Genomic DNA, 26,611 nt, shown 5'->3' with positions numbered 1-26,611 from the left:
ACTGAGTTATTTTAGTAAATTAAGTTTTGTACCAACTTTGTGTGTGCTGTGTTCTTTGGGGTCCGTAGCTGGGGCAGAACAGGATGGAAACCGGTGAAGAGACAAAATAGTCCATACACAAAAGGGGTGGGACTAGTACCATGACATTATGTTTGCCATCTTGCCCATTCTGGCACTTCCCCAGAGATACTTTGATAGAAAACGTCTCCAAATTTCATTCTCTCAAGAGTCAGGGTCCCAGATTTTGGACACATTCTTTAAGTTAGCCCTTTGAGGCACCTTGGTTCAAAAACTGTTGCCCTATAAGTGGATCATTTCGCCCAGCTAAAGATCATGGCAATGAGTTTTAGTAGTATATAGATTCCTGTAATTGTTTTTATCCTAATCAAGAACATTGCTTCCCTTTCAATAAAATGTTGTACTTTTTTTTTAAAAAAAATCTTTTTTGTTCTATTAGTTGACAAATTTAGCCTGACTTTAAATTTATTCATGGCCTAATTGCTTGTGTTTTAATTGCAGGAACTGAAATGAAATCTGATGAATCTAAAACCATAAGTTTATTTTAATTGGTTTCCTGTTTTAGGAATGACCCCATTGTATAAATCTTTTAAATAATGTAGTCCTTTCATTTTCCTAATAGTGGGTACTGTCTAATTTTACCTTCATTATAAAAGGGATGATGAAATAAAAGAGCTAAAGGACGATGGAGGTGGAGTTGATATAGAAGCCCATTTTTTTCAAATGTTGAAATTTTGAAGAAATAGACTTTGAACGTGTTACAGGTCTTTATGAATGTTTTTGCCCTCATTTTTGCTACTGGCATACTTCTAGATTCTTTGCTTAACCAAAGTATTAACTCTTTTGACTTTATCAAGCCAAAATATTTTTAATCGTAGCCAGAGAGTTAATGTTTTCAATTTCAAGGTCTCCTTCAATAGTGTTTTTATAGAGAATCTTTTAATTTATTCTTGCTTTTTTTCTATTCATTTATTACTTATTTTACAAATTTTTGATGCCCATCTTATGGTCCAGAGACTCTTCCTAATCATTTCTTGACATTATTTTTCAGATGTATTTACTCAGTGTTTGTTTGGAAGAGATATAGGAACAAAAGAAGTAGAGACACTTTTACTTCTTTCATTTACTTAATTGAGGAATTAATTAATGCTTTATGTTCAGTTGAAATAATTTGCCATTTCGCGCAGGTCTCTCTGAATGGGTGTTGGATCACTGATATTAACAGTCTGGTCCAGTAACTTTTTCCAATTATAGAGCAAGAACAGGGAAAAAAGCAATTTCAAATTAAGCAATTAGCTATTAAGAATTGCCTTCGAGATCAAATTGTAAGTTAAATGGCCACAAAATGCCTGGAATGTCAGTATTTCTTTATCAGTATTGCTCATAAAGAAATAAATCAAAGATACTAACTGAGTAAATGCTAAAGAGCTGACTCGAGTTTTATTTAAAGCCACTTCTGAAAGCCAAAAGCATTTCCTCATGAGGAGTTTTGTAGATCTCTCTCCTGGGGGGTTAGTGAGGGGGACATTTATGTCCCGTTTCTTTCCTTCTTTGCCTTAAATTAGTCAAAAAGATAGGGCCAGCTTTATTCTTCTGTTTATTCGTCTGTTTATTAAACACACATAAATTGTTGATTCAGTTTGAAAAGAACTGAAGACGTTTCTTGAATGAGAAGGGAAATGTCTTCAAGGAAAAACAGACCAGTTGACTTTTGAAAAAGCACCTTTGGGAAACCCAGTCATTGTTTTCAGACGCTTGCTCCTGGGGAAGAAAAGTATGGCAAATCTAGACAGCATACTAAAAAGCAGAGACATCACCCTGCCAACAAAAGTGCTTATAGTCAAGGCTATGGTTTTCCCAGTTCAATGTACGGCTGTGAAAGTTGGACCATAAGAAAGGCTGAGCGCCAAAGAATGGAGGCCTTTGAACTATGGTGCTGGAGAAGTCTCCTGCGAGTCCCTTGGACTGCAAGGCGATCCAACCGGTCAGTCCTAGTGGAGATCAACCCTGACTGCTCTTTAGAAGGCCAGATCCTGAAGAGGAAACTCAAATACTTTGGCCACCTAATGAGAAGGAAGGACACCCTGGAGAAGAACCTAATGCTGGGAAAGATTGAGGGCAAAAGAAGAACGGGACGGCAGAGAACAAGGTGGCTAGATGGAGTCACTGAAGCAGTCGGCGTGAGCTTAAATGGACTCTGGGGGATGGTAAAGGACAGAAAGGCCTGGAGGAACTTTGTCCATGGGGTCACGATGGGTCGGACATGACTTCATAACTAACAACAACAATGATACGATTTAGAAGCCAGTGATAGAATGATACACAAAGCAAAGCTTCTTAGCAAAGGAAGTTTAATAAATAAATCTAACCCTGAAAATTGTCCGCAATTTTAGACATAATACATTCAGAGAAAAAGAACAATTCAAAACAACTTTCTTCCTACTTCTTATCACTTTTCCTTTGTGTCAAATTTGCTACTACTGTACTGAGATAAGTTTCCTGAACTGGAAGTGTTTTAAGTTAAAGAACGGAATTGCGAGGGCCAGCATAGCTGGCAATAGAGTTGGACAGTGAGGAGTTGGGGAGGAACTTGGACCAGTCCTGGGGGCTGGGGAAAGCTCGGGCGAGGGGTCTGCATCAGAGGCAGAAATAGGGCCAAGGCCATCTGTTAGTTATGTGCAGCCTCTGGAGTCTGACATCAGCGAGGCAGAGGTACATCGGGAGCCTGTTCCCAGTGTGCGCATGCGCAGAGCTGCCAGACGGCAAGAACAATTAAGAAAACAGCGTCGACTTGGGAGTAAGGCTTGGAGATGATTGGCCCCTCCCATAAGTCATAAAAGAAGAGTGAACGGGACATGAGCTTTTGTAGGAAGCAATTAGTTCATCAGGCCGATTCAAGATTTGCAAGTGACTCTGTGCCAAGTTTGGCCTTGCCCTGCATCTGGAAATTAGCTCTCTGGCAGCGTTCCACCTGAAAAAGGTGGGTGTTGCTAACCTTCCTCTGAAAGACTGTTTATCAAGCCTTGCAGACTGTAAATGAAAATAATTTACAGTCGTATAAATAAAAGAGGTTTTGTGGGACTAAATTTGTGCTGTTTAATTTCTAAGGAAGCCTAGGTCAGAACAGGAATAAGCAAATAAGTTTGTTTCCACATTTAAATATCATCAATTCTTTCTCCAACATTGTACCAGACCTGTGAGCAGAGAATATGCAAATGATGCATTTCCAAATCTCTACTTTTTTTTGAAAAACAAAACCATCCCCGTTTCCACATACCTAAGCAAGCAGGTAAGTATCACCTATCATAAAGGCGATACCTTCACCTCTCATGAAGACCAGCTGGTGTTAAACTCAGATCTCGACCAGCAGTATAAAAGCAAAACCAAAACATAAACTTGGTGATGCTTGGCCATGCTTTTGGTTCAAATTCGAAAAACAAAAGTCAAAAAACAAATTCGGACCATCAGTCAGAAATATTCAGGTCCAGTCCATAAACCAGATTTAAGATTCATTGAATTCTTTTTGGTCTGGAAAATGCCCAGTCTTAAAGGAAGCTGGACCAGGGAAGAAAAAAGATCCTTCAAAGCTACAATCCTGACTAGAGTCAACATTTTGAGTCAGAAATTACCAAGGAAAATAAAACCTCCTTCAGCATGTTCAGCAGTCTCCAGTGGGATTAGAGCTCTGGGAGACGAGGGAATAGTCATCTCGCTCAAACTGTGGTTGGCACCTTTGAAAGGAGACTAAGCTCACATAATTCTTTTACTAATTACTTTGGGAAATTGCTTGTTAACTGCTTTTTAGCTATTAGGAATCTTTGGATTGACAAGTGTGAAAACACAAGGACAGTTTCCTTCAATCCTTCACGAAAATAAGCTTTTAAATACAGGTTTAAAGACTTTTTCTTATGGAATAAACACCAACAGGATGATTAAAACTTTGTGTTTATAAAATTATAACTGGACTAAGGGTCCAGGTAAATTTGAAATAAGATTTTGGAATTAAACATAAGAATTCTTCTCATAACCACCTTCCTATGTTGGATTTACAAAAGAAGTTTTTAAAAAAAAAAAGAAAAAAGCTTTGAAGCTTTTTGTCAGTAGGAAAAATGGGGAAAAAATGAAAAGAAATAAAGTTTTAGAATATTATTTTAAGGCACTAAATATCAATATTGTTAAAAGTAAAAGGATTAGGGTTAAAGCTGGTTTATTTGAACAGGTCTAAAATAAATAATGTTGTTATCTCTAACAATCCTTAATGGACTTTTGCTAATGAGGACTGAAAAGACAAGGTTCTTAAGAATTTATAAATATGAGGTGATGCTACTAAAATTGTTTATACTTGCTGTGATGAAATAGGAAATACACACATACACACACACACATTCATTATATGTATACTATAGAATTAATCACATATCATCGTTAATATAGCCTTCTTTTCTTTTTTTCTTTTTCTTTTCTATGCCTTCTATATTTTCTTTTTAAATTTTTTTGTTTGTATCAGTTGTTTTTTTATTGTAGCGATAAACCTTGTGTCTGATTGGCCATAATACCACTGCTTCGGATTAGTTAGTATTTTTTAAAAATCCTTACTACATTCTTATTGATTTCATTAATAATATTTATCATCTTTTTGTCATTTTTTTCAATTGGTATTAGTGTTAGTTCTTGAAGCATTAACCCGTTATATGATTTTCTTTGCATTTGTTTCCATTCTTATTGATTTCAGTAACCCTGGTGGTTAGTAAGGCTCAACAGAGACTTCATTTCCTCGGTCCACAATAGAAAGTATCCTTACTTACTGTATAATAGTACGGTATGCTGGTTCAACAGCCACGGATAGAAAGGCACTATAGAGAGTGATTAATTCGGCACAAAAAATCATTGGTTGCCATCTAACACCACTGGATGACATCATCAGTTCTCGCTGTTTCAGCAGAGTATAGAAGATACTTAGGGACGATTCACATCCTGGTCAGTGTCTTTTCTCACTTTTATCATCGGGCAGAAGACACAGAAGTATAGCCAAACAGGTTTAAACAGGTTTAAAAACAGCTTTTATCCATGGGCTGTCAGACTCCTACATACAACTACAATCACTCCATGCATACATGGAAACATATGACTGGTTTCTCCCTAATTACTTGTATAAGGACCATTTTCTATATTATTCATGTTGTTTTGTATTTTGTTATGGATTGTGCCAGTAGAGGCTAAATCAATTTCGTTGTATATAGGTACAATGACAAGAAAGGTTGTTGTTATTATTATTATTATATACTTTATTCATTAAACATGAAACTCAGTCAACTGAACATTCAAAAATGCATCACAAATACCATTGACTAGTGCTAATGGTTGATATGGGTTGTATTATTATTATTATTATTATTACCATTATTATTACCATTATTATTACCATTATTATTACCATTAGTTAATCTTTAGTGAGATTCACAGCCTTTGAGGCTGGTTAATAGCTCAGCAGCTCGAGTCCTAACCAAGGACCTAGGAACTGTTAAGGTATCGTCGGAGGATGTAAGCTGTTCCGAGTAAAGTGGTTTTTTGTAGAGTCAAAATGTTCAAGTCCGGTAAATTGAGAATTTCTAAATAGCGGGGTAGCCCTTTGGGTATTGCTCCAAGGGCTCCAATTACAATAGGGACAACGCACGATTTCTTTTTCCACAGTCGCTCAACTTCAATTTGCAAGTCCCGGTACTTTGTGATTTTTTTCTTGCTGTTTATCTTCAATCCGTGCATCACCAGGTATTGCAATGTCAATGAACCACACTTTTTTCTTTTCAACTATTGTTATGTCAGGTGTATTGTGGATCAAGTGCCTGTCAGTCTGAATCCTGAAGTCCCACAAGATCTTGAGTTTCTCATTCTCTAAAACTTTCTCAACCTGATGTTCCCGGGGGTATTATTATTATTATTATTATTATTATTATTATTATTATTATTATTATTATTATTATTATTATTATTTACTTTATTCATTAAACATGAAACTCAATCAACTGAACATTCAAAAATGCATCACAAATACCATTGACTGGTGCTAATGGTTGATATGGGTTGCATCATCATCATCATCATCATCATCATCATCATTATATTATTATTATTATTATTATTATTATTATTGTTGTTGTTATTATTATTATTATTGAAAGAATAATGTATTCTTTACCCTTTTTTAAAGATTATGTAATTGTATATTTTGTAAAAATCATAAAATTGAGTACAAAGCATTTAACAACCGCCTTGCTTAGCAATTGATGTGTTTCCCGAAAAATAAGACCGGGTCTTATATTAATTATTTGGATTAAATTATGATTTTATTGTACTTGTTTCTTAACTTGTGTTCGCTGCCCTGAGTCCTTCGGGAGAATGGCGGTATATAAATACATGTAATAAATAAATAAATAAATAAATAAATAAATAAATAAATAAATAAATAAATAAATAAATAAATAAATAAATAAATAACTTTTGCTCCAAAAGACGCATTAGGGCTTATTTTCTGGTTAGGTCTTATTTTGGGGAAAATACGGTACTAAATGCATCCATCTGGCTGACAATCTTAACTGGGGCTTATTTTGGGGGTAGGACTTATATTACAAGCATCCTGAAAAATCATACTAGGACTTATTTTCCGGTTGGGTTTTATTTTTGGGGAAACAGGGTATTTTGCTCCCAACTGTGGTCATAAATCAAGGATATTGAAAAAATAACACTCATGTGATCCCAGGTACAATCTTGACTTTCTCACTTTCCTTTGACTTATAATACCTTTAAACTTGTATAAGCCAGAAATCAAAGCAAAAGTGAAAATGTTTAAATATTGGGTTACCTCAGTTTCCAAGAGTCCACTGTAAGCTGGATTGGCGGTACTTCTTCTTTTTCTTTCCTGACGTTTGCTCTGGATTTCTATAATCAATTTCAAAAGGGTTATTTTCCTGCACGTAAACTAAAATATTTAGATGAAACCTATTTGATCAGATGATTTTTCTTACTTAGCTGACCTTCTGATTAGACCTTATCTTCTATTACTCACATCTGGTTGACTGAATCATTCTGATTACCTTGGCCTTTGGATTTCTGAAGTCGGGGCTGATCCCAGCAATGTGAAATTTATTTTCCTAGCAACACAAAAGCTTCGAAACCCACAATATTTGGGTCATACTAATCTGATATTGCAAGCCTTGCAATGTATTTTGCTCACAATCTAGGGCCAATTTCTCCAAAGGTATGTCCATTGCAGAAAGAAGGAAGGAAATGTCATGAACAGAAAAAACTAGAACTCAATACATTTAATTCATTTCTAACCTTATTTAGAAAAAGAGGGAAAATCCAGATAGCGATCTTGAATTTTTAATCCTAATAAGCTTTTTAATTATGCATGGCAGAGTCGTTACCTTTAACATGTTTGCATAGCCTATTTCTAAAGATGCAAAAAGAAATCTGATTTCATTATAAAATGTTGGTTATTTGTGGTAATGACTTGCATAATCAGTTTACTCATCTTATAATGACTCAGTAGGGTTCATGTTTTAAGAGCTGCTAACAGGAGCTGTGCTGCATTTTTCAAGTTCTTTCCCTTGAGACCTAACTCCAATAATACAATAAAACACTTCAGATTAAGGTTTCCAACCTCCTTTTATAAAATAATCTTGTTATTATATTGAAATACATTGCTTTTAAAAACACAATAATTTTTTTTCTAGCACGATAAGCCTTCTTACCTTCCAAGTATTCAGTCGTAACCAGGCCTAACGCTACCATAAAGGCAATTTTCTAGAGAAGAAATAAAGCAATTAAAAAAGTTATTTCTGTATCTTTTGATACTTATTTCTAATAACTGAAAGTAAAAGTTGAAATTGTTGTTGTGTATAAAGTGGATACTAATGGAACATGAGCTACAGATTCAATGTCTTTGCCTATGTGAGATATCACACAGAGATTTTCTATTGCCCCAGAGCAGGAGTCAGCAACCTTTAATTTTAGTTCACACAAAGAACAGGGAGTTGGACTCTATGGTCCAAAATGTCCCTTCCAACTCTGTGACTACTCTTAGAATTTCTCTAATTCTCTCAAATTTGGAATTAGTGAGGAAAAAGAAAGGTTGAAAAGATTAAAGCTCCATGACATCCATGTTAGTGAGACAAAAATAGGATTCAGAAATATCCAATGTACTCCACTATTGTAAATGTAAAATGCAGCTCTAAGGGGACAATGCAAATTAAATAAGTAAACACTTATTTGTTTCTTTTTTTTCAACCATTGTATCATGTTGCAAAGTATAGTGGATTATTTGCTCTTCTATGGTATTATTCAGTTGGAGTTATGCAGAACCTACCGCATTTTATCTACTTTTTAACTTTTCTTTTAAAAGACCAGCATAAATATGGAAGGGTTTTTTGTTTCATGATGTAGTAAAAATATCAATAAATGCCTTAAGAAATCAGCAGCGTATCTCTCTTTGAATAATTTGGTAAGGGTGATACACACACACACACATGTATACATATATATATATCTAAAAATCATGTTTAATTATATGTTCTCATCGTTAATATGCGTTTATACTAATTATACAGTTAGGTCCAATTACACTAATTGCATAAATGCATGTTAATCAACTAAAGCTTATTCAAGGAACAAAATAAATTAACCCAAAGCTTATTTATCAATGCCAAGACAATAATATATAACTGTTTCTTTAGCACACCCATAAAAATTGAGAAGCAAGAAGCAAACCTCAACTTTATATCCCAGGTATCAACATGCGAAAACTAAAACGAGGACTCCTGCTAAATCAACAAATCCATAAACAGAAAGCAAGTAAAACTGGGTTTTGGTGTCCTATTTTTTAACATTAGGATTAGGCTACAGCACCCCACATTAGTGTGAGGTCAGAGACTCCTTACATTTACGATAAGTGAGTGATAGAGTGATGAAATTTGACAAAGAATACAATGTTGGAGGTCAGATAGTTTAATGTGAGTGAAGAAATGGAAGAAAGAGAGATTGGAAATACAAGGAAATTGCTTAATTATGCTACAAATCCAGAGAATGTTTTAACCTGAGCCCTGTGTCATTAATTTAGCCTGGCTATATTTGTTTGTTTTCTTTATTGATTTTCTATCAAATACATTTCTTAGTGCTTATTGAACATTGGATTGTCTGGGTATTTAATTTGCTTAATCATAAAAATTTACATTCTTAAACTCTACCCCTTTTTTCCAACCATTGATAAAATAGATTCCATGTTTGATAGTATTCTACATCTTCTTTCTGTTTAATTTTCAATGTCAATCTATCCAGTGGTGGGATTCAAATAATTTAACAACCAGCTGGGTAGGCGTGGCTTGATGGTCATGTGACCATATGGGTGTAGCCAACTCAACGTCACTCACGTCGATGGGCGCTTTGCCTTAGCTGTTACAATGTAATAAGGATTAACCAGAGAGGCAGTTTCTCTAAGCAGGGCAATAAAGATTAGGCTAGAAACAACACCAGAATGTTTCCTTCCTGCCTTCCTTACAGGATTAGCCCTATAAAGTGGAAAAAAACAAAATAAGTTTTCTTCCAACAACCGGTTCTCCAAACTGCTTAGAAAGTTAACAACCGGTTCTCCTGAATAGGTGCAAACTGGCTGAATCCCACCACTGAATCTCTCCATTTCTGCACAATCTAGTATCTTCCTGATTCTCTCTTCATCTCACGGTATATCTTCATTTTTCCAGTACTGTGTGAATATAATCCTCGCTGCTGTTAAGACATGGCTATATTTGTTTAAAGTCTTATATAGTATGACTCAATATTGGGCAATCAACAGAGATAGTCTGCAACTTATGACTGGCTACAAACAAAGTTACGATGGGACCACACAAAAGCTACTTACGACCCATTTTTGAAATTATGACACCTACACCCCCTGCAGTCACATGATCCTATTTTGGCCATTTGGCAACTAGCTCACATTTGCAGTATCCCACAGTCATGTAACCATGATTTATGACTTTTTGCCAATTTCCAGCATTTATAACTGTTTGCAGCATTCCATATTCACAAGTCCACAATTTACAACTTTTGTGCTAGAAACCGGGGCTTACTTCCAGTTTCCACTAAAAATGCCCATTGCAGGCAACGGGTTTGCTTAATGACAATAGCATTCACTTAACAACCACTGCAAAAAATCAGCCAAAATGTTGGAGATGTGATTGTTTAGATGCTACATATTATCATGTTCGGTGGACTTGTAGGAAAGTTAAGGCTTTTTGGATAAAAATTTGGTGGGTCATGCAGAATGTTTTGAAGAAAAAAATTCAATTTTCTCCACAATTGTTTTTATTGGGTATAGTTAAGGGTTTTACATTGGGTGAAACAAAATTGATATTGTATATGATAACAGCAGCGAGATTGTTGATAGGTAAATACTGGAAGAATGAAGCTTTGCCCACTATCGAAGAATGGATTTTGAAGATGGCCAGTTTTGCAGAGATGGAGAAGATTTCAGCATATTTAAAAGACTGTTCACAAGAGACTTATGAATGGGAATGGAAAAAGTGGATAGATTATGTTCAGAACAAATATCAAACTAGGAAGTATCAAATAGCTTTTATTTGAAAATGTTATATTAAGATAGAAATATTTTAATGTAATGAAGATGAAAAATTATAAGGGGGAGGGAGGGGTTCAAGTTTTATACAAGTTTTATACAAAGGAGGGTTTTTTTTTTTTTTTACCTGATATGAGTATATTGTGCGGAAGTCCGGGGGGAGGGGAGGGTTAGGGTGGGTTAGGGAGGTTGGGAAGTTTGGGGTGGGTTGAGGGGGGGGAAAAAGGGGTGAAAATGTAATTGTAAAACTTTTGCAATAAAAAAAAAAAAAAAAAACAACCACTGCAAAAAATGTCATAAAATCAGGCACAATTGCACGATGATCCACATAACAAATGGCACAATTTGCAACCATAATTCTGGGTTCAATTATGTTTATATGTTAAGGACAATCTGTATATGGATGTGAACAGAGTACAGGCAGGAGACTTCGGTACCTCCAGGAGGATATTAAATGAAGTCAATTAACATGGGTCTTGCCATGGGGTAGGATTTTCCTGTTTGTTGTAAATAAGCTCTTCCCAAGTCAGCATTTCTAGCTCAGGGCTGTCAAACTCCCGGCCCGCGGGCCGGATGCATCACATGCTGGCTACGCCCATGCCCGGTTTAGCAAAGGGGGGGAAAGTCCCGATATGTCATGTGACGATGTGAGTTTGACACCCCTGATCTAGCTAGTTGGCCTAGCAACACTTTATTTGAGATACCACACTTGCTTAAGATTCTTTCTTTCTTTCTTTCTTTCTTTCTTTCTTTCTTTCTTTCTTTCTTTCTTTCTTTCTTTCTTTCTTTCTCTTTCTTTTGTTCTTTCTTTCCTTCTTTCTCTCTCTCTCTCTCTCCCTCCCTTCCCCCCCCTCTCTCTCCCTGTTACCCATAGCAATTATATTATATGGCTTTTCTCGGTGTTCTTTTGAGGCTTCTACTGTCAAAATTAATTGTGGAAACCTGATTTATCTAGAGCAGACTCCTTGAAAAATTGGTTCAATTCCTTATACCTTACAGGGGCTTGTTTTTATGGCTATGAAAAATCTGGAAAATTATTAAAATTACAAAATCAGCAAACTCATCATATAACAAGAGCATGTAAAGTATTGAAAATCAGTTTAGCTATTACAATAGAAATCATTTCAAATCTGTCTATTTCCATAATATGTATACATGTTGTATTTATGGCACAGCATACATATTGTATTGTTTCAAATTATGCATTTGAAGTGACCCCAATAACAAAATAATTAATAGCAATAATAGTAATGGGTGCATAGGTTACTAATGGTAATAGGTTAGTATCAGTGTGTTGGCTCAAAGAGTATAATTTGTAAGAGGGGAGATCCTTCATTAAAATCTGACTTCTGCTATAAACCTACCAGGGAACCTGATAAATTACAGTTTCTGAATCTTCTCTTCTGTAATACACAGATAACACTAACCTTTCTCTCAATACCACTCTAAGAAATCCTGGGTAAAAATAAATGAATTTCCACAAAGTTCAGTGTGAATGTTAAGTGGCATTATTAATAAAATAATGCCAAAAACTGTGTAATGCTTCGTGCACTGCACATCTTTTTTATTTTCAAATAGGAAATAAGGTGAAGCTGTTGATTTGATAGATGGATAGATGAATAGATGGACAGATATAGATTATTGATTGATTAGTCTTACAATCATATCAAAAATTAAAAACAAAGGTTAAAATACAAGGCCTGTTTCCAAGATAAAATAGGTAAATGAAAATGCAATAATAAAATACACATGTGCTTAACACAAATAGTCAATATTCAGATAAATATATCACTTTTATTTGATAGCCCATTCAATATAATGGATTCTTAGCCAAACTGCCTTGTCTTTAAATTTAGCAGTTCTGCTAAATTTGTATACATTAGAGTCCTGTAGAAAACAGGAGAGTTGCAGTTCACTTTTTCAGTGGGCTGTTCTTTCAAGTAGAGACTTTAGATATCTAAACAACCAGTCATGATATTTTAACAAAAGGGTCTGTGAAGGTTCCAACAGATGCCCATATTTGGCCATGAAATCCAATAACTCAAATCCTATTCTAGAATAAGTAAAGGTAAAGGTTCCCCTCGCACATATGTGCTAGTCATTCCTGACTCTAGGGGGGCAGTGCTCATCTCTGTTTCAAAGCCGAAGAGCCAGCGCTGTCCGAAGACGTCTCTGTGGTCATTTGGCCAGCATGACTAAATGCCAAAGGTTCACGGAACGCTGTTACCTTCCCACCAAAGGTGGTCCCTATTTTTCTACTTGCATTTTTTACGTGCTTTCGAACTGCTAGGAAGCTGGGACAAGTAACGGGAGCTCACCCCATTACGCAGCACTAGGGATTCGAACCACTGAACTGCCGACCTTTCGATTGACAAGCATACCGTCTTAACCACTGAGCCACTGCATCCCTCTTATTCTAGAATAGGCCTCTCTTAAGAATGGTATCAAACTCACCAAGGTATTTCTCCACTTGGAAAGTGGTTGTGTTCTTAGACAACCAGTTTAAAGATCTATTTTGCCAATAACTTCATATCTATTTGAACGCTGGTATCTAGGACTTTCTGTTTAAACATTTCCTTTGCCTAGAAATGGCTGGGCATGGAATGGATGTCTGTTTTTGCTCTGATCATGGGACTGATGAGTTCTTGTCAGCTCCCAGGATCATTCTTAAAAAACGGGTTTGAACTTGGTCACAGGAAGTAGAACAGATTTAATAGAATAGAAGCAAAGCTAAAAATATTCTATGTGGAAAAATCTTACAGTGAAAAAAAAAATGCCTAAGCCAAATACTTTTTCAAAAGCAGCGATTAAACTCAAGCAGCTACATTGTGCCAAAAAGGAGGAAAGAATATAGGATTTTGTATAATCAAGATCAGAATGTATTAATAAGGAAGATCATGGTAGCAGAGAGAAGCTACTTTGAAAAGCTGAAAAAATAGTTCTCAGCTAATGACAGGGTGAATTTGATTTAAATCGTGTTGATTTAAATCATGATTGAAATCACTAGTAAAAAGGCTTGATTTAAATCAACTCGATTTAAATCATAATTTTTAAAGAGCAATAGTCATCTCTGTCCTGCAGCAACTCCTTCTCTGACCCACTGTTGACTCACCAACAGTCCCAATGTTGCAGAATATACAGCCTCATGTTACATAACTAAGCTCCATTTCATGCTGAATAAACTAAATGATTAACATATCTTAAGTAGAAAACTATCTTTAGATATATTTTTTACTCCAGAAGCATTTTATTAAAATAAATTTGATTTAAAAAAATCTGATTAAAATTTTTTAAAATCTTTTTTATTATTATTATTATTTTTAAAAAATCATCGATTTTATCCACCCTGGCTAATGAACTAGCAAATGTGTGGAGAAGCCTGAAGAATATCATTGGCTGCAACAGACCTCCCTCCCTTACTGAAGAGAATCGGCAACTGGTAGATGACCTGAATATGTTCTACTGTAGGTTTGAGAGGAGAACACTGCAATTCATCGCTATCTTCCCCACCTCACATGGACCAGCAGTAGCCAAATCTCCTACACCTATCTCCAACTCTCCAGGCCCCCCAGCTCTGGTGATCTTAGAATAAAGTGTGTGAGGTTTATTTCATAGACAAAAGATCACAGAAGCACCAGGCCCAGACAGAGTAACTCCTGCCTGCTTAAAAGCCTGTGTTGACCATCTTCACCCGCATTTTAAATAAATCATTTGAGACGTATTATGTCACTTCTTGCTCCAAATGCTCTACTATCATCCCAGTTCCCAAGAAACCCTCCATCAAGGAGCTGAATGACTACAGACCAGTTGCTCTGACATCCGTAGTTATAAAAACTGTCAAAAGGATAGTGCTGGCCCACCAGAAAATCATCATGGATCTGCTATTAGACCCCTAGACTAATCTATTTGCCTACCAAGCAAATAGATTGGCAGATGACGCTGCCAATATGGCATTACACTATATCAATGGCAACCACCTTGCCTTCCATAGAAGACCTGTATATTACGCAACTCAGAAGGAAGGTTGAGAAAATATCTACAGACCCCTCACATCCTGGACATAAACTGTTTCAACTCCTACCCTCAGGACAATGTTATAGGGCACTGCATGCCAAAACAGCTAGACACAGAGACAGTTTTTTTCCTCATGCCATTACACTGCTGAACACCTCACAGTACTGAATTATGACTGCATATATTTGCCAATGTTGTATGACGGTAGCAGTATTATTATCCTTCCCATCTTCTTTAATACCCCATCCTATTGGTATCATCATTATGATTATTATTATTCTGTTGCTTTGTATGTACACTGAGAGTTTTTGCTCTCACACAAATTCCTTGTGTGTCAAATCACACTTGACCAAATAAACTATTCTATGCTATGCTATGCTATGCTATGCTATGCTATGCTATGCTATGCTATGCTATGCTATGCTATGCTATGCTATGCTATGCTATGCCATGCTATGCCATGCCATCCCAGAGTAATGATGGTAGGGGGGGGGGAATTTGTGCTATTTCCTATACTTTTTTAGAATTTTTAGAATTAGTATCATTTTACAATTCACATGTAACCCATCTTCATAAAAAAATGAATATTTCTAAGAACTAGGGGTATAATTTTAAGATTATCTCTCAAATATTGTCACTCTAGGAATTTTGAGACACTTGGCGGGTGAAAGTGAATGAATGAACAACTGTGTCTCTTAGTTAGATGAATTTTAGATAATGCTCTGGTTAAAATGCAGCTCTGTGGAACATCTTGAAAAATCACCTACGTAGCTCAACCCAGCATGCTATAGTCTAATTTTAAAACCAAATATAAGTTCCATTCAGCTATATTAGGAATGTAAACATTAGCTTTGCACATGGAATAAAAAAGGCATTTATTCAAAATTAAGTTCTGCTATCCTCAGATCTCTGATCAAAATTATTCTAGCAGATATGAGGAAAGTAGTTTATATAGAAGTTTAATTCTTAAGACAACCTTCCTTTATATTATCCATTTCAACTTTGTGCAGAATACAAGCGAACATCAATTTTCAACAGATTCTACCTGAAAAAATGGGAAAGGAGCTGTGTTATTTATCACAGCGCTACGTTTTCACAATAACCATTCTGTGTAGAGCTGAAGCAAGCAGATGTTGGCCTATTTAACTTGTTATGGTGTGAATGCTTCCTGATGAATTCTTCCTGGCACAATTATTTATTGGACTTTGGAGAAGCAAGAACAAATTGACACCCTCGTTGTTTCATTAAGAGACTAGCATAGTACAGAAACAACGTAAACTGGATGGAAGGTTAAAGGAGAAGAGTTTTTCTCAGAAGATGAAAAAAAAGGTGGGGAAAATAGTGGAGAACATTAAAAAAAAGTAATACCCAACTTTATGGCTAGACAAGAGGCAGACTACATTTGCCTTGACTATATTTTGTGGTTATATTCTCCAGCAAACTGTCACTAGCAAAAGTTGTAAATAAAACAGAACTATCTGATTATATCTATTTCAATCTTTGATCTATTTTATATTTGGATTATTAAGAGTCTTTATGTGAAAATAATAATAACTTTATTGTCATTGTACATGTATGCACAGTATACCCGTACAACAAAATTCACTTAACACTCAAAGACCAGGCCCAACACACATAACAATCCCCAAACACACTCCCACCCACCACAAATTCCCCACCTCTGAACTACCCAAACATCCACACAACAGACCAAGTAATGCTGTCCAACAGCTCACTGATGGTGGCCCTTTAGTTCATTGTTGAGTGCAATTATAGCTCTGGGATAAAAACTATTTAGGAAACGTGTGGTCCGAGTTTTAATTGTTCTGTATCTTCTTCCAGAAGGCAACAGTCCAAATAGATTGTAAGCAGGATGGGAAGACTCTCTGAGAAAGTTATGCAACTTCCTCAAACAGCGAGATTCGAAGATGTTGTCCAGGGCTGGTAGCGGGAACCCGATGATATTCTGGGCAGTTTTAATGTTCTCTGTAGAGCATTTTTGTCCGCTACAGAGCTGCTCCCATACCATGCAAGAATGCTGTATGTCAGGACACTCTCAATGGTGCTGCGATAGTAGGACAGAAGTAGATGCTGAGATAGATTTATCTTCCTGAGCATTCTCAGGAAGTACAGCCTCTTCTGTGCCTTCTTCGCAAGCATGTTAACATTCATAGTCCATGAGAAGTCCTTCGAGATATAAATGCCCAGAAATTTAAAACTACCAACTCTCTCCACCTCCTCACCATTTATGTACAATGGTAAATGTACATCTCTCTTCCTCCTGAAGTCAATTATAAGTTCTTTAGTTTTTTTTGGTGTTAAGTGTACGATTATTTTCTTTATACCACAATGTCAGCCCTTGTACTTCCTTTCTATAAGCAGACTCATTGTTCTTATTAATGAGCCCCACCACTGTTGTGTCATCTGCAAATTTAATAATTGCATTGGTGTTATAATAATAAATAAAATAACTGAAATTGAAATGGGCTGGTCACACAGCAAAAAGGATTAATGGCAGGTGAACCAAGGCAGTGGTAGAATGGATCCCACTTGATCAAAAGCATCCACGAAGGAGACTTAAAACAAGATGGATCAACGACATCAGCAAGTATTGTGGGCCCAATTGTCAAAAGAAAGCTCAGGACCATATAGGTTGGAAACATGCAGAAGAGGCCTTCATCCTGCAGTGGATAAGACAATGGCTGAAATGATGATGATGATGATGATGATGATGATGATGATGATGATGATGATGATGATGATGATGTACACAACAAGCATATATTATGTTTTTCAAAATAATAAAGTGGTCTTTTTACCTCTGGATTTTCATCTTTTTTCTTTTTGGTAGCAGGTCCCTGAGTTGACTCTTCAGCAGGTTTCTTTATCTCCACTTTATTTTCTGTCTGAGTTTGAACTTTAGGTTGAATGATGATGACCTGAAAAATCAAGAGACAGGTGAAAATAAGACGTGAACATAATCATTATGCGCATAGCTAAAGGAAAGGAAGGTATTTCCCAATGTTGACAATTTCCAGATGTGAAACCTTCAACTCACAGAATTCCCTAGCCAGAATTAAAGTTATTAATTCTTGGCTAGGGGAACTGCAAAGCCTTTAAGCCAAGGCCTATTCTGTCAATACAACATGTAAAAACTCGTAAGTTGTAATAAGATTTTAATGTCAGGTCAGCATCCTATAAAAGTATCCCTTGAGTTGAGCTGACAATTTCATTTATGTAGGCTTTGTTTGCTTTTTGACAACAACAGGAAAGTGGCTTCCCACTGACTTCTCTGAAGATATTTTTGGGCTTTCCAATCTAGCCTGCAATTCTGGGATTGCCCGGTTATCACCTAAGTATTGCCAAGGGTTGAATTGTTGAGCTTTTCAAGGTCAGAGATGGGCTACAGCAGGGGTCCTCAAACTTTTTAAACAAGGGGCCAATTCACGGTAACTCAGACTGTTGGGGGGCCTGGACCTGCTGGGTGGTCATGTGACTGGGTGGATGTGGCTAGGTGGTCATGTGACTAGGTGGGTGTGGACAATTTAGCAGTCCATTAAACAATACACACAAATTAAACTTCAATTTGTTATGCTCCTGGGGATGGAAAGGAGGTTAGTGAAGGGATGTAGCTGCCTTGGGGGGGGGGAGGTGAGAGACGTGTGTGTGTGTGTGTGTGTGTGTGTGTGTGTCCCTCTCTCTCTCTCTGGAGGCTAAAAATAGCCCTGTTTTTGGCCTCCCAGGGCCTCCACGCATCCTGTTTTTGGCCTCCTCGGCAGGGGTGAAATCCAGCAGGTTCTGGAGAACCGGTAGGGAAAATTTTGAGTAGTTTGGAGAACCGGCAAATACCACCTCTGCCTGGCCCCAGAGTGGAGTGGGAATGGAGATTTTGCAATATCCTTCCCCCAACAGTGGGGAGGGAATGGGGATTTTGCAGTATCCTTTCCCCTGGAGTAGGGTGGGAATGGAGATTTTGCAGTATACTTCCCCTGCCACGCCCACCAAACCCCACCAGGCCCACCAAGCCACACCCACATAACCGGTAGTAAAAAAATTTGGATTTCACCACTGCTCCTCGGCCTCCAGAAGGCAGGTGGTGCCTGCCTTCTCGCCTGCCCCATCCGCCACCCCCAAATTGCCTCCCTAAAGGGGGCAGGTGGCTAAGCAAGGGGCAGGAGCCCTGCCATGTCCAGCGAGGGGGAGGGAGAAGAGACGGCAAGGGGAGCCACGTCTCGCTCCACGTGTTTTACTTCTCCCCCGCCCCACCTGCCACCCCTCTCAATAAAGAGACGGCGTGGAAGGGAAGCAGCCAGGCTGCTGTTGCCATTGGGGTGGGATGTGTTGGGCCACTAGGCCGGCATGAAGAACAGGAAGGGGAGGGCATGTCCCTCCCTTCCCCCCCTCCAGCCTCGCCTCCTCAACTCATTTTGGTTGCGTGGCAAGCAACCAGAGGAAATGGCGGGACCAGCTGCGCACGCATGTAAGTAGTTGGTGGTGGGGGCTTTATTTTGTGGGGGTGGCTTATATTATCGCATGCACTGAAAAGCCTGATTGGGCTTATTATCTGGACATGTCTTATTTTCGGGGAAACACGGTATCAGGAATCAATAAAGGACTAGATGAGAGTGAACTACAAAAGAAATTGAGGAAAGAGCTGCTCTAAGAGCATCTAAGAGATGAACTAAGAGACCATCCAAGGAGCCCTGGATATGATGGAGATATCTCTTCTGTTGGGAGTCACATTCCCCATTGAAAATAATAATAATAATAATAATAATAATAATAATAATAATAATAATAATAATAACAACAACAACAACAAAAACAATAACAATAACAATAACAATAATTTTATTTGTATACCGCCCTTCTCCCGGAGGACTCAGGGCGGTGTACAGCCTATTAATAGCACAAAGACAAACATCAATTAAAAATAATTAAAATTATTAAATAGTTTCGGCTCAAATTTAAAACCCCCCAAATTTAAAACACCAAATTTAAAATCATTATTTATTATTTATTTATTTTTATTTTTTAATTTATATGCCGCCCTTCTCCGGAGACTCAGGGCGGCTTACAATGCGTTAAGCAATAGCCTTCATACTTTTGTATATTTATACAAAGTCAGCTTATTGCCCCCACAAACTGGGTCCTCAATTTACCTACCTTAGAAAGGATGGAAGGCTGAGTCAACCTTGAGCCTTGGCAAGATTCGAACCTGCAGTAATTGCAGGCATCTGGTCTTAATAACCAGCTTAATAACAGGGTGCCTTAAACCACTGCACTACCAAGGCTCTTACATTGATAGCCCGGCCTGGTGGAACAGCAGGGTCTTGAGGGCACAGCGAAATACACGGAGGTATTGACATTCCCTTTGGATTCTTAACAGTTACATCAGCTCTGTTCTTTGCATCTGTTTCCTGTTAATTTTAAGGGCCAATTTTGCTTTGATAGCATCTTGATCTGATTACCATTATGGCCTCTTAACTGGTTTGCAATGAAAGACGTTCCTGGACACTCGGCCCCCATCTGAATACCACACCTGAAAGCCAATAATGAGTATGCCAATTCTGCGAAAGCTCTCTTGCTTAGCTTGCAAGCCAGTTTACCCTTAACCTCTCATGCGGTCCCGGTTCTGGGATATATGAATGAATCCTTTCACGGCTGCCAAGTGAGGTCAAGTGATAAGATTTGGTTATGAATCCCATTTACAAGATTCTCACTTTATTCATCAGGGCAATCACTGTACTAAGGAGAAAACTCAGATCGGACGCCCTGATATTGTCTTAACTTTGTAAGCCATTTGCAATGTCTGCAGTTCCCTAATGAAACGTACCTTGCTGTCAGCACTGATGAGAAGTGGTTGTACTTTAATGCTGTCATTAACCACCGAGACAGCAGCGCTGGTGTTGATGGGCATTGCATTATTGGGAGATGTTGAGATAATGGCATATGCTACCCCAGCACTATTCAGGGATGAGGAGATGGCTGCCGTCTCTGTGACACTTTGTGATTGGTTGCTGGACGTCTGTACATGGCTAACAGTATTATTGGCAGTGGGGAGGGCAGGAGTTGGGTTCTTGATGCTGACCACCGTTGCCTTCTGAAACGTTGGAGGTTGCTTGGAAGGTTGATCTCTGCATGGAGAAATTGGGAGGCTGTCTGGGATCAGAGTCTTTGGCCTAACCTGCAGGAAAGAAGGAGGGGAAAAAAAAAAAACCTTTTCTACATAACTCCGGAGGAAACCATTTCAATCATCCTCTTTTAACGACTCCATAATCCCTTGCGGGGTGGAGTCTGGGCAACTGAATGGAGCTGAGTGTTTATTGGCCGGATGCCCTTCCTGTTGCCAATGCAGAGGTTTTTTTTTTCAGCAGATATATTCTCAGTGTGTCCAGACAGAGAAATATCAGCCTCTACCTAGGATCGAACTCACAGCCTCCTGATTATGAGGCGAGAGCTCCATCTCTAAGTCACCGCACCACAGGAGGAAGCCATTTCAATGCCATTTAACAAAAAAGTAGACCTGGGGCTTTTTTTTGAAATCATTTTTTTTCAACAGTTTGCTGAAATGCAGATTTCCAACCTTATTCTCAGTTCTGCTGGCGTGAAAGCAGCATCTCACAAAGGCAAAGCGGGATAGAGTTTAGGAAGCCTTTTCTCTTAGACCAGGTGTCCCCAAACCCCAGTCCATCGACTGGCATTGGTCCAGGGTCTGCCAAGAACCGGTCCTCGCAAGCAAGCGAAGCGCCACCTGTGCACATGCGGAACCACGAAACCCCGCCCCCACCCGGTCTGCAGAAAAACTGCTCTCTACAGAACGGGTACGTGGCACCAGGGGTGAAATGCTCCCGGTTTGGACCAGATCGCCCAATCCGGTAGCGATAGCGGCAGGTGGTTCGGAGAACCGGTAGCAAAAATCCCTACGCCCCCCATCCCACCATGCCCAGCTGAGCCACACGATCATCAGAGGCTTTTTTTTTTTTTTTACTTTTAAAAGCATTTTTTCTACAACCTCTTCCAACAAAGAAATGCTTTTAAAAGAAATTTAAAAAAAAAGCCTCTGATGATCGCGCGGCTCAGCTGGGATCCTCAGAGGCTTTTCAAAGCATTTTTTTCTGCAACCTCTTGGCCGAAGAGGTGGTTAAAAAAATGCTTTGAAAAGTCTCTGACGATCCCAGCTGAGTTGCCTGATCGGCAGAGGCTTTTCAAAGCATTTTTTAAAAAGCCTCTCTGATGATCCCAGCTGAGTTGCCTGATTGGCAGAGGCTTTTCAAAGCATTAGAAAAAATGCTTTGAAAAGTTAAAAAAAAAAGTTGGCCACGCCCACCCAGTCACATTACCCCACCACCACCAGTAACAAATTTTACATTTCACCTCTGCGTGGCACCCAAAAGGTTTGGGTTCGTTGTCTTAGACTCTGTTCTGACCTAGGCTCCCTTAACAAGCAGGAGGCAGGAATTATTGGCAAAACCTCTTTTATTTACACAACTGAATTACGTTCATTCACAGTCAGCAAGGTTTGTCCAAAGTTTTTCAAAGGAATATTTCTCAACACACCTTATCTCGTTTGGCAAGGTGCCACGTAACTTGTTTCCAACTGCAGTGCAAGGCAAAACTTGGAACAGTCTCTCTCAGAGTCACGGAACGAATGAATTGTTTCCTGCAAAAGTCCCCTCCCTGTTCGCTCCTCTTTTATTTCCTATGGGAGAGGCCAATAACCTCCAAGGTGTAGCTTTACTCCCAAGTCGTTTTCTGAGTTGTTCTCGTCTTCTGGCAGCTCTGTACATGCGCACACTGGAAACGGGCTCCAGCTGTTCCTCTGCCTCACTGCTGTCTATCTCCCTCTCTGCCTCCGACGCAGAGCCCTCGTCCGAGCTTTCCCCAGCCCCCAGGACTGGCCCACGTTCCTCCCCAACCTCCTCACTGTCCGACGCTGCTGCCAGCTCTGCTGGCCACAATAGACTTTTTCTCTACTGTAAGTTCTACATCAAACCCTGAAACAACAAGCTCTACAGGAAAGAGGAGGTTGCTATAGATAGCATCATGGTTTAAAGGTTCTAGATTTGCTCATTCAACTCAAAAAGTCCAAGATGCAAGTGAAATTCCTCCGTGTGTGTGTGTGTGTGTGTGTGTGTGTGTGTGTGTGTGTGTGTATGTGCATGTCTGTGTGTGCATCACATATAACACATGGGCAGAATTTTGGTCACAACCTCCTGGCAGTCATCTTGACCTTTTTTTAAACCATATTACTCTGTAGATATCTCTGCCCGCAGCTACGCAATCATGAATCTACAACAGCGGAGAAGCACTATCCGGAGTACATAAATGAATTAACACATCAGTCCTTCCCACCTTCCACCTGCTGCTTTCCACCTCAACTAACATTAAAACGAATGAGCAAAAACCCAAGACCTCTTCCAAATTGTCCGTGTGAAAAGCTTAGTCAACATCTGACTCACTCACAAAATGCTAAAGCCGCACCCACTTTTTGGAGTTCTGACCCACAAGCATTTTCTTTTCATTTCAAAACGTGTGAAGTTATAACTTTGGTGTAAATGTTAAAAGTAAAAAAACTGGCTTCTGCTGATTTCATGAATAAAGATGCGTAGTTTCTTGGCAGTGTCATGGGTTATGACACTGCCAAGCACTTAGCACTTAGAGTTATATACCGCTTGGTAGTGCTTTTACGGCCCTCTCTAAGCGGTTTACAGAGTCAGCATATTGCCTCCAACAATCTGGGTCCTCATTTTACCCACTTCAGAAGGATGGAAGGCCGAGTCAACCTTGAGCTGGTGAGATTCTATCTGCTGAACTGCAGCTAGCAGTCAGCTGAAGTAGCCTGCAATACTGCACTCTAACCACTGCGCCACCACCTTAACGTCATAGATTATATATTACAAACAGGCAAAAAAAGGGGATCAGTTACTTGATTAGCTGATGCCACTCATTATCTGCTGCTGCACTCCACACACCGGCACATTTTGATGCCTTTTAGCTGGGAACAAGTTACTTATCCCTAAGAAAATATTGGGAAGAAATTATTCTGGATAGCCTGGAAAGTTTACTTAAAAGACAATAAGGTTATCGCACTGATCCTTATAAAAACCTGTATATAGCAGAGCGTGCCCAACTCTTTCACCTATCTCTGAGTTAGAAGGGCAGCTGCATTCCTCAAAGGAGCCTATTAAATTTGCCTTTCAGCAAAGCAGTGAGCCTGAATGCAATGATTAGGCAGCTGAGGGCTCACAGTTCAAAAAGCACCCAAGGTTGTAGGCCATGAATAGCAAAAACTATTGTGAAAAGCGTTCATCAGTAGGAACATCTTCTAGGTGCAAATGAAATTTATTGAAGGAGCCAGTCCCACCAGGGGACAGAAGTTAGTTTAATCTATGAAGCATCTGGGGTGCAATTCCTGTTCTAACTGCAGATGAACTAGACGTGCTAGAGCAGCGATCATCAACTAGTGGTCCATGGTGGTCTACGAGAAAATTTTGGTGGTCTGCAGAAAAACTATTTGCATTTTTTATATTGCACTAAATCAGGGGTCCTCAAACTACGGCCCCTGGGCCAGATACATGCAATGAACGTTTGTATTGCTGCAGAGAGTCTCCCCCTTCGGGGTCTTTTCGTGTGGGTCAGAGGGGGACAGAAATTCCGACTTGGGGTCTGCTTCAGCCTCCTGGTATGGGGCTTTGGGTGAAGGCTGGAGGGAAGTGCTGCTGGTGGCAAAGAGCCGGAGGGCCTTGTTCCAGTGGGACTGCTTCATGGCCTGGCACTGGCTGACCATCTCAACCCGCTGAGCCTCCAGGCACCAGTACCTGGCCTTGCATTCCCGCAGATCTTCCCTCTGCTTGGAAAGCCTATGCTTGTAGTCCCAGTGAGGTCCTTCTCGGCCAAATCCAATTTGAACTGAGCCAGCTGTTTTGCCAACTCTTTCTCGTGGTGGCTGCTTAGCTCCAACAAATCCTTCTTGTTGGGGCCCTAAGGAGCTGGGCGGGGAGGCAAGGAGTGGCTGGGAGGGGAGGGGCGAGGAGAGGAGAGGCCGACGAGGTGCCCCTTGACGCGAGTGACATTGAGTTGGCCATGCCCACCCAGTCACATGCCCACCTAGTCACGCCCACCCAGCCTGTCATTATGCAGATCATATTAGTGGTCTGCGGGATTTAAAATTATGAATTTAGTGGTCCCTGAGGTCCAGAAGGTTGGTGACCCCTGTGCTAGAGAAGTCACAGAGCCACTTCTAATGGTAGTGAAAATGGGATACAACACAAAATGCCTTCTGGAAGATTCACTATTTTTATCAACACATAAATGGCAGATGGTGGATCTGCCATTCACAAGCTGGCAAGAGGCAAGTGTGGTGCCCTATTAGATTGGGACCAGATACACCTGAATTTAAATCCACCCTCAGCCGGAAACTCACTGTATTTTCTACAACGTTGTAGGAAACATTGGAGGAAGGAGCGCTAAGTACACCATCTTGAATTCCTTACTCAAGTAGGATATACTGTAAATCAAATTAATTAATCATCTTCCTAGGTAATAACAAGGATTCAACATCTAATCTCCCATATGTTGATAAAAATAGTGAATCTATCAACAAACAAGATAGACATATGAGAGACAATTAAAAGTTTTGTCTGAAAGTCTTCCTCCGTGATGAAGAAATATCCTGAACGTGAAGGTGAAGATGATTTTTTAAAAAAATTTCTGCGCCTACAATTATTGTATGGAAAGCTTGGTTCCAAGTTGAGGCCAAGAACAAAATGGATGTTATCATTCTGATCTTTTGCACCTAATTCATAGCGTAGTCAGTCTTTGTGCTAACTAATCTCCTCCTCTAATAGGAAGAAATTGTAGGAAGTCATCAATAGAATGCCAAGTGTGTCACTTGAAAAATGTCAAGCCAAACCATCACCTTTGTTTGTTCCATATTTGACAAGCATGTTTGCTGTAGGAAATATTATTTAGCCTAGCTACCCTTAGACTATATAGAACAAGGTGAAGATTTTATGAATGGTGATGAGATTCATCAACCGAAGTCAAGTTTTCCACTTCATTTCTTTAAAGCAGCTAACAGACAAGAAGACGATCCAAAAGAGAGAGAGAAAAATGGTTTTGTAAAGAAAAATAATCATCTAAGAATGCTCCAAAGAGCCTTCTGTCACATTCAAGAAGAGATTTTCCAACTAAGACGGTCTGCAGGTAACTACAATGCTTACTGTGGATGTAATTAAGTCAACAATACGCTGTATACTCAAGATCCTACACAAATGATTTATTGTGCCACACAGTTAAATTCAGTTTCTTCCAATCCACTTCGTCTCAGCACTGTTTGTTTCCCAATAATTGGATACTGAAAATAACTGTCTATGCTGTTGCCTTCCAGGATGCAAAAGTAGATTTTAGCTACTGCAGCTTGAAGAAAAGAGGCAAAGTCAAGCAAAAGGGTTGCCCCGTTCGCACACACATCAGTACAGATTCCGGCAGTTCTAGCTGCAGGGTATGACAATGTGACACAGCTCATATGGCAATACTTGTGTCTTGATTTCTTAATAGAGAGGAAGAATACTACAGAAAGGATGTCTCTGTCCAGCTGTTGAAACAATTGGAATTGGCTCCAGTCAGCTCAGCCAATGGTGAATCATCTAGAACCCTGTTTTCCTGAAAATAAGATTTATCCCAAAAATAAGCCCTAGCATGTTTTATGTGTGGCCTAATATAAGCCCTACCCCCTAAAATAAGCCCTACTAAAGAGTCTGCACAACCGTCCGCCCGTCTGCCCATTTCATCTGGTTGCTCGCGGTGCCACAGCCATGAGGTAAGGCGGGGTGGTGGTGGAACTGCCCCATGCGCCCTGCACTGGCTTACTTCAGGGCCATCCTCGCCCCGACACCTGTCTTGTGGCAACAGCACCAACAGCCATGTGTAGCAGGAACCCACATG

At 39.2% G+C, this 26,611-nt stretch overlaps 1 protein-coding gene across 1 annotated transcript in view; it reads right to left on the bottom strand.

The window, feature by feature from the left end:
- Window positions 1-26,611, bottom strand: part of PHF21B (PHD finger protein 21B) — a 191,068-nt gene that overhangs the window by 12,978 nt on the left and 151,479 nt on the right. Inside the window, exons 4-7 of the mRNA XM_070947479.1 lie at window positions 20,499-20,849; window positions 17,482-17,601; window positions 7,770-7,821; window positions 6,878-6,954 (exon numbers count right to left, since the gene is read on the bottom strand). Coding sequence (XP_070803580.1) covers window positions 6,878-6,954; window positions 7,770-7,821; window positions 17,482-17,601; window positions 20,499-20,849 — 600 coding nt within the window. The remainder of the gene's footprint in view (window positions 1-6,877; window positions 6,955-7,769; window positions 7,822-17,481; window positions 17,602-20,498; window positions 20,850-26,611) is intronic.

This window comes from Pituophis catenifer, unplaced genomic scaffold, assembly GCF_029215685.1.
Source record: "Pituophis catenifer annectens isolate HBS135680 unplaced genomic scaffold, rPitCat1.0.hap2 SCAF_7, whole genome shotgun sequence".
In the NCBI taxonomy this organism is placed as follows: domain Eukaryota; kingdom Metazoa; phylum Chordata; class Lepidosauria; order Squamata; family Colubridae; genus Pituophis; species Pituophis catenifer.
This window is presented reverse-complemented; position numbering and strand designations above follow the sequence as displayed.